The sequence below is a fragment of the Nicotiana tabacum genome, chromosome 7, assembly GCF_000715075.1.
Source record: "Nicotiana tabacum cultivar K326 chromosome 7, ASM71507v2, whole genome shotgun sequence".
NCBI lineage: Eukaryota > Viridiplantae > Streptophyta > Magnoliopsida > Solanales > Solanaceae > Nicotiana > Nicotiana tabacum.
Window position 1 is genome coordinate 14,081,661 of NC_134086.1, and position 9,288 is coordinate 14,090,948.

A 9,288-nucleotide genomic window follows, 5' to 3' on the forward strand; every position below is an offset into this window, starting at 1 on the left:
GATCAATTTTTGGACTTTGGACTTGGCAGATTTTCTGGTATTGTGTTGCAGAGAAACCCTTCTTCGCGTTCGCGAGAGGTTATCGCATTTGCGAAGGGTTAATGAGAGGGGCAGTCAAGTTGTTCTTCGCATTCACGAGGTAGGTCCCGCATTCGCGAAGATGTATAAGTTTAAGGCTACGCGTTCGCGGTTGGTGTTCCGCGTTCGCGTAGGGTCGAGCTGTGTGGTCATCGCGTTCGCATGTGGGTCCTCGCGTTCGCAAAGGAGAGGATTTGGTCAGTGAAGCTTTGAGCTTTGCGAACGCGAGGGTGATGTCGCGTTTGCGATGAAGGATACCTGTGCAGTCAGTTTATATTTTTAAAAACGAGGATTTAAGTCCAATATCACAAAAACCATTAGAGGGCTTGGGAGAAGGTAAGATTTGAGGAGAGTTTTAATGGAGCAATTGGGATAAGTATTCTTCACTCATATTTGGTTTAATTTCATGATTTAGTCTTGAATTTCACCATTTAATTTGAGAAATTAGAGTGAAAATTGGAAAAAAATGGAAGAAAAGTTTGAAAATTCTTTTGGGGATTTGAATAGGCATTTGATGTCGGATTTTGATGTATTTAATATGTACGAACTCGTGAGAGTGTAAGCATCCTATTGATATGGTTTCAATCGGATTCCGAGACATGGGCTTGGGGGCCGGGTTTGAGTAATTTCGGGATTTTTAATGTAAATTGGATATTTTCGAGTGGGCTTTGTTCCCTTAGAATATTTTGATGGTATAATTCTGATTTTGGTTAGATTTGAAGTATCCGAAGGCCAATTCGAGGGGCGAAGGCATCGCGGGTTAGAGTTTTGACCGGATAGAGGTAAGTAATGATTGTAAATGTCTATCCTGAGGGTATGAAACCCCGGATTTCACATCGTTGTGCTATTTTGAGGTGACGCACACGCTAGATGATGAGCGTGGGGTCGTGCGCTGTTGGGGATTGTGACTTAGTCCATCCCGAATGACTGTTTTACTGCGTATTTGATTGAAAACTGTTTGCTATCATCATGTTTTGGGTTGAATGCCATATTTGGGCCTCGTGCCAACTGTTTTGGACCCTTAGGGTATTCTTATTACTATTCCTCACTGTTTTGACTTTATACTTATACTCAGTCATGCTATATTCTACTGTTTTTATAACTCAGCCATGTTTATACTATTTTGACATCTTAAATAATAGTTTGAGCTGAGCATCATATTTTACTGCGCCCGAGTAGCTTTTAGAGATTTCTGACTAAGTAGGGCTGAGGGACTGTGTTGTGAGGTTATTATGGGATCGGGCTGCGAGCCGCAGCGGTATTGTGCTGATTCATGATTTTGAGGCCGAGGGCCTGAGTTGTACGCCACAAGGTGGCTGATATGAGGCTGAAAGCCTATTTGATTATGCCACGAGGTGGCTTGTTATTGCGCTTGGGCGGTAAGGGGCCCCTCACGAAGTCTGTACACCCCTAGTGAGCGTAGTTACCCTAAGTAAGTGATATAATGATTATGCCACGAGATGGCTTGTTATTGCGCTTGGGCCGTAAGGGGCCCCTCCCGGAGTCTGTACACCCCCAGTGAGCGCGGGTACCCAGTGTAAGTGATGTGATGTAGCTCGAGGGGCTGTTGCTTGATTCATATTGTGGCTCGAGGGGCGTTTCTTGATTTATGTTGTGCCCTAGGGGCTGATTACGAGGGATTATGAGGTAGCCCGAGGGGCTGGTTCTGTTGATGATATGCCCGAGGGGCGGTATGTGTTACAAGTTTTGCCCAAGGGGCTGTTTACGTTTTCTATCAGTTTTACTCACTGCCTTATCACTCGTTTGAAAGTATTGAAAGTTGTTTTAAAAGTTGTTTTTATCGAAACTAAGTATGATTTTTGAAGTAAATGATTTCTGTACCGTGTTGGAAATGTCATGCTTTTATTGTAGCATTTTGACGTGGTTTACTTGTTTTCTTACTGCTCAACTTTCATTTACCTTTATTACTTACTGAGTTGACATACTCACATTACTCCCTGCACCTTGTGTGCAGATTCATGTATTTTTGAACCCGGTAGCGGGTGTTGATTGCTCAGTGGCAGAGTCATCGGAGTTAGCAAGGTAGCCCGACATTCGCAGCACTGGTTTTCTCCCTCTTGTCTTCCTTAGACTGTATTTAGTACATTCTTAGACTCTTGTTGTATTCAAACCTTAGTAGATGCTCGTGACTTGTGACATCCCGATGTCGGGCTTGTATATTATTTCTGCACTGTTCATTTAGACTTACATTATGAGACATTGGATTAATTAAAGGCTTAAAAATGATTCTTATTGACTAATGGTTAATTCGGGAGTTGTGTCGGCTGGCCTAGTTTCATGATAGGTGTCATCACGATTGGGTCAGTTTTAGGGTCGTGACACATTCATTCCTCCCGAGTTCCGGTACGAGGGATACTTTGGCCTTGCTTGTAGTTGCGTCGAACTGTAGTCCCCTCTCGTTGCCTTATTGGGGAATCAGAAAAACATTGCCCACGATTTTACCTGTAGACAGTCTCAAAGGTTGAACCCATAAAATTTAAATCCTGAATTCGCCTCTAATCATAGAGTCAAAATATCATTCAAGTACGAAGCTATAAATTAAATCAAATTAAATCATCATTTAAAAAAAAATATTATTGTCAAGAGTCCCTAACATTGGTGAGCATGGAAGATGTTGTTACTATAATAAAGTAATGGTGCAGATCTTTTATTAAGTATTGTCAATCTCTTATTGAATCTAAAATATTTATAAATATATAATTTATAAGTGATGGACGTGGATTATTCCAATTCTCTTTTACTCTTGGAACAGTGACAAGGACTATATATAGTTAACAATAACAACTATATTCATGCTTGTAAGCATAAAAAATAGTTTTAAGTTTAGCTACCCCTTTCATATATTTCTAGGCGAAATGGCTTCCTGGCCACTCACACTTGTAGGGCTTTTGAAAGCCGATATATAAACTTTTGTCTTTCCCATTTAAACATTCAAACTCCTGAAACCTATAACTAATAAACACAATTGACCGTTGACCCATCTCATGTGGCGTCAGTTGGTCCTAGTCAGCCCTCTGCGTGAATGTCACAACTTTTAGGAGCATGAGACACCCCCTTCCCAACGCCCAACGGTCAAAAATAAGTCCTATTTAAGTGGGGTCTTATTCTTTCAATTGGATACACATTAATCCTCTTTTATTTGCATTTGAAGTTTCATTTTGCCTATTTCTTAAAATCCGAAGCTTTCCTTAATTTTTTTTTGTTTTTCCAGATTGGATAATGAATCAAAGTCCTGTATTTTGTCATTGTGGAGTTGAAGCTCATATTTGCATCACTTGGAAGCCAATAAATTCAGGAAGGAGGTTTTATGGGTGCTCAAACTATGGTCGAGCAAATTCTTGTAATTGTTTTAGGTGGTTTGACCCACCTCTTCCAGATCACTATAAACAGGTGATTTCAGGGCTGTTATCAAGAATTAAAGAGAGAGATCGACTACAACATAGGAAGAGGGTGAAGATCATTGTAACTTTAGTTGTTGTAGCAGCACTAATGATTGTAATTTTCTTCTTAGTGTAGTTAGCACTAACTTCATAACCCTATGTACAATGATAATGACAATGATAATGACAGAATGAATGATATATTTTTCATGGAATGAAAAGCAATTTTAACATAAACAAGCACACATATATAAACAACCAAGTTCGATAAGCCTTCTTGGTTGACAAAATTAGCACTGAACTGTTGTCTTGTAGCATAAATAGTTTAAACATTGTTCCAAAAGAAAAGTCATAGTTAAACAGACTTAAGTTAATCTACAAATTAAGTTCTGCAACTAACAGACTTAAGTTATCACAAAAACAAATATTCAGTCAGCTTCAAGGTTGAGATTGGTTGATGTTTTGCTGAGATTGGCTCAAGTTTGGACATGGAGACTAGCTTGGCTAAGATGAAGAATAGACTTGAGGTTGGCAAAAGCTTGCTTGAGTTTGTCTTCTCCTCAACTGTTGTTGAAGTTGCCTTTGTGATATAGCATTTCTTCCTTGCCACTTTAGTCCAGGTGCACTGTATCCAAGATCGATATTGGTCTGCCCAGCATCCACTACTTTTGTAGGAGCAGAATGTACCCTATCTCTTGCTCCACACTGCATAGGAAGCCAAATTAGTACCCCAAACAACTAATATATAAATAAAAATTCAAATCCTTAATGATTTTACCCTTTTCTATCACTTTTCCTATATCACTAAACAATATACCAAATCCAGTTGTTCTTGGTCTTCCTCGTAGTCCACTACCACTTAGCCTTCCTCTAACACTAGCTATAATATCCTCAGAAGTTCTTGATCTCATACTTCCAGTATCCTGGTGTAAGAGAAAGTACTATCTTGTAATTTAAAACTTTTGGTCCTAATACAGATTAATTAAATTAACTAAAATGAACACTTACAGATGCACTTACAACAGCTGATGGTTGAGTATTTCTGGCTCTGGCAGTTCCAGAATCACTTGTAGGACCTGATTGTTGAGTTGTTGTTTGAGCAGCCTGTGATGGTTGAGTAGCACCAGCATTACTGTTTACTGTTGTTCCAGATCCTGGTCCTTTCTGAAATTTCCAAAATAAAAAATGAGATATAGAAACAACCAAAGTACAAGACACAATCAGACACAAATTGAATACATTACCAGGATAGGACACCCCTTCTTGTTATGGCCTACTGTCTTACAATTAGAGCATGTCATTGGTGTCCCTTTCCTTGATCTCTTACCAAACTTCTTCTTAGGTTCATCTTGAGCTCTTTTTCTGTTTTTCTTAGGTCTACCAGGCATCTTGGTAATCACAGGAGGCTCAACAGTTGGATTCTGTGTTGATGGCCACATCTCCATGTTGGTTACTGGTTGTATGTAACAACTAAAAGCCTTCAGGTATGTTTCTTTCTTGTACCGGTGGGTTACATAGTCAGCAGGCTCAAATCTCTTAAAAACATTGCAGATATTGCATGGGAGCATGGTATTCCTTTGAGCTGCCATGATCTACATGTGCATGTATTGTTGGAGAAGTCAACAATATGTTTGTAAACCCCATGTTGTATCTCATACCCAGTATCCCCATTCCATTTAAATTCATGCTTAACAGCATATTGAGATTACTCCTCTATGTACCCCATTGCCATAGGAGATACATCAGAAATCCACCTTGTTGCAAATTCTCTCATGGTAGTTATCCTCTCCATCACCTTCACTCTAATCTCTTCTAACATGGTTATGATAGACTTGTGCCTAGCAGACAAGATCCAATTGTTAAAGGTCTCACACATGTTGTTCTCCACAGAATCACATTTACTCCAATCTTTGAAGAATGCTCTACACCAATATTATTTTGGGTATCTCATCAAGTCCTCAATGATCTTACTATCACCTAATTCTGCCAGCTCATCTATATTAGCCTTCAAATATGCTTCAAATGAAGACCTTGCACAGGCCCAAAACTTCTTCCTTCTTTCCTCTCCTTTTCACTTTTGTTTCCAATTGCTCCATATATGTCTTGCACATATTCTGTGCTCAGCATTTGGTAACAACTCAGAAACAGATGCAACAAGTCCCTTAAGCAACAAAAAAAACAATTAGAATATCAGAAACATATATAAAGTATCCAAGTAATTAAAGGAAGGACAGGGGTGTAGTATATACCTTCTGCATATCAGAAATGATGGTCAGCCCCTCACCTTGGGATTCAGTGAGCTGCAAATCATGCATTAGGCACCTAAAAAACCATGACCATGTGTGCTTTGTCTCCTTTACCACCACTGCCCAGGCAACAGGATACATTTGGTTGTTACCATCTTTACCAATGCATGATAGTAGCTCACCCTTACACACAGCCTTCAGAAATGCTCCATCAAAGCCAATAACATTTCTATACCCTTCCAACCAACCAACTTTGCAAGCATGTAGACAAATATAGATACCCACAAACACCTCCTTACCAGGTATTATCTCCTTGGAGGTCTTCACAACAACAGTGCTGCCAGGATTTGTAGACCTCAACATGTCAGCATAATCATATATTCTAGCAAACTCCTTCTTGTAATCACCAAGATACTGACCCATGACCTGATGTTTAGCCCTAGCACATATGGATTTTCCCACATACACACCATACTTTATCCTAATCAATTCCTGCAACTTCCTAAGCTTAATGTCAGGTTGGTTGATAATGTTGTCCTTGAAATATTTAGCTACCCATGTTGTATTAGCCATCTTATTTCTGGTTGCTCTAAAATACTTATGAACAGGATAGTAGCTCTTGACAATGAAATTCCCTGTGTGTCCCTCCAAACTTCCCAAAATATGTCATCTACATCTTGTTGAGTTCACACATTTTGCCCTAACCCTATGTTGTTCATTAGGCCTCAACTTAATTTGAACTCTTCTTTGTATAGCATAATCTTGCAAAGCAGATCTGAACTGTTTCACATTTTCAAACATCATTTCCAACTGGAAACAAATTTTCTTACAAGCGGGATCAAAGTATACCCTACTGCTGTATTTTCTTGGTTGAGGATTATGCACCCCATCTTTTTCATCTACTTCATCATCTGTATCCTCACTACCTGGATCTGAACTGTCCAGATATTGCTCATCCCCTCCCAACTTTCCAGCATATTTGGATCCCCTATCTTTATACATGTCTTCAAAACCAGGGTCTATACCTATAGGTCCACTAGGTATCTCATCAGTATTAACTTCAGAAGATCTTAACTACTCTTCGCATTCACTTTAGCCTGTCTAGCAGCAACAACTTCAGGTTCTAGGTCACTTGTCTCTCCAACAATATCCTCATCAGAACCATATAATGATTCATCTGTATCATCATCATCATCTTCAGAAATAGCCTCATAATCTTTATCACTCTCAGTACTTAGCTCATCACCCTCAGTATCACCCTCAACATCACCCTAGCATCACCCTCAACATCACCCTTAGAATCAGTTGCTAAATGAAAGGTATAAAAGTCACCTTCATTTTCACTAGACTCTTCTGTTTCAGAAGAACTTTCAACAACCCTCTTTTTACCCTTCCCATGAGTGTTATCACCCCTATTTATATGATTGTTAGCTGAGTGTGTTGCCCTAACATTAACATCACTTGTTTGCCCATGTGACATTTTATTAAAGCCAAATAGCCGAATATTAGTGGGGTCCACATTTAAACCACCACTACTTAACATTTCATCTAGGTCCAAATCAATACATGGTGTATTAATTGTGTGACATATATACACATCAATAAAATCCCCATCCTTAAGGTCTTGACAGAAAGCTAGCACATCAACATCATATTTCAGAAATCTAAATTCTCCTTTTTGGTTAATTTTACATTCATATTTATCTACTGTTAAGTACTCCATATCCTTAGCCCAATCATGAAATTGAATTATATGTAATTCATCAATGTCAGCTTGAAGAACAACTGGCCAAGTTTGATCATTTACATACCTCATAATTGGGTCAGTCACTAACCACCCTAGATGATGAAACTGTAATTTCACATAGACAGCCATTGAAACCTATAAAAAAAGGGGACAAGTCAGATACACTTTAACCCTAAAAGGCAATAAACTTTAACAAAATGGGAGATAAGAATATTTTGATATTCAAAAAAGACCTAAATTTTTTAACCCTAAATGCCATATCACTCATGAAAAAGACAAACCCCTAAAATAAAGTTAACATACGATTGTTTTCCCCAAAACCCTAATATAAAATCCCATAATTTGTGCATGCAGACAAAAACCCTAATTTTTTTAACCCCAAATGCCAGATCAGTCATGAAAAAGATAAAAAAAAACCTAAAAGAGTGAATATTCGAGTGTTTCCCCAAATATAAAATCCCTAATATAAAATCCCAAAAGGAGAAATGGCTTCCACTATATCAGATGAAAAATTATGCATGCAGACATACATGCAGAATCACATCAAACATTACCCACATTATTTCACAAGAAATTAGAAGACAAAGATGAAAACGACACCAAAAGAAACAAACTAACCTTCAGAGACTAACATGACTGAAATCGAAAGCTCAAATGAATCTCGATCAACTTTTCATTAAAAGAGGGGGGACCCGAATCGTTTGGTTTTGGAGTAATTAAGATTAGGCGAAATGGTTAATCAGCCATGGCTTAACCTACGTTTAAGAGGTGAGGGATGGTTAGAGAGAGGAAAAGAGATGAAAAGTGGGGGAGGGTTTGTCAGTATACTGATTAAAAGAGGGGACCCCAATCAGTTGGGTTTAATTTCGCGCCATTGACGTGTACCGGTCTCATTGGTCATTTGCTGACTGGATGGACACGTTAGCGAATGTGTATACACGTGCCTAGGGTCAACAGTCAATTTTGTTTATTAGTTATAGGTTTCAGGAGTTTGAGTACTTAAATGGGAAAGACAAAAGTTTATATATCGACTTTCAAAAACCCTACAAGTTTGAGTAGCCAGGAAGTCATTTCGCCTATATTTCTACAAAGTAAACTAACAAGCCCAACAACCATTAGGTTGAACGTAACCGACGTATTTTCCAATTGTCTTTTTACTGATAATACATTAAAATTTTCTATATATTAGAGAGGTCATTGGGATATTGAATTGGTGTTTGTCCTATAGTCTCTTGGTTCTTTGTGCCTTTCTTTTGGTTTTTACTTTTTCTTGAATTTGCAACTGAATACTTGACCAACAAATAATTATATTTCTATGGTTAGTTCTTCAAAAGAAACTTCATTCTAAACTTAGGATTTTTCAATAACTTACTTATGATTATTTTATATTTACATATAGGCATGTTAAATTAGCCTAAGTTAACAATCAAGTCCAAATTTTAACAGGTTGATTGAATTATACCTCAAAGAATACGTCATTATGGGTTTGATTTAACAAATATCAAACACATTATATAATGTCTCATCATTTAGCTAGTTAATTTTATTTTACCTATCCAATTTTGACCTAGTTCGCTTATTTAACAGTCCTAGTAAGAAACGAAACTAAAAATGATTTTAGTTGGTACTTGACTCCCCCCCTTAATTTCAAACTTTATTATATCATTATTTGTTATATTAATTAACTTATGGCATGCAAGTTTAAAGTTCATAAGGTATATAGGTATTTAGAGGGGTGAAATTCAAAAATAGTCAGATTTACAAGTGGTAATTGAAAAATACCTACAGTTTCAAAAGTAATCGAAATTTAGCCACT

At 37.9% G+C, this 9,288-nt stretch overlaps 1 protein-coding gene across 1 annotated transcript; it reads right to left on the reverse strand.

Moving 5' to 3' along the window:
* Nucleotides 1–5,184: 5,184 nt before the first annotated feature.
* Nucleotides 5,185–6,298, reverse strand: LOC142161992 (uncharacterized). Its single transcript, XM_075218286.1, has 3 exons — nt 5,729–6,298; nt 5,555–5,640; nt 5,185–5,401 (listed from the first exon to the last, which is right to left on the reverse strand). The coding sequence occupies exons 1-3, from the start codon at nt 6,296–6,298 to the stop codon at nt 5,185–5,187; spliced, it is 873 nt and encodes a 290-aa protein (XP_075074387.1).
* Between the last annotated feature and the right edge of the window lie 2,990 nt (nt 6,299–9,288).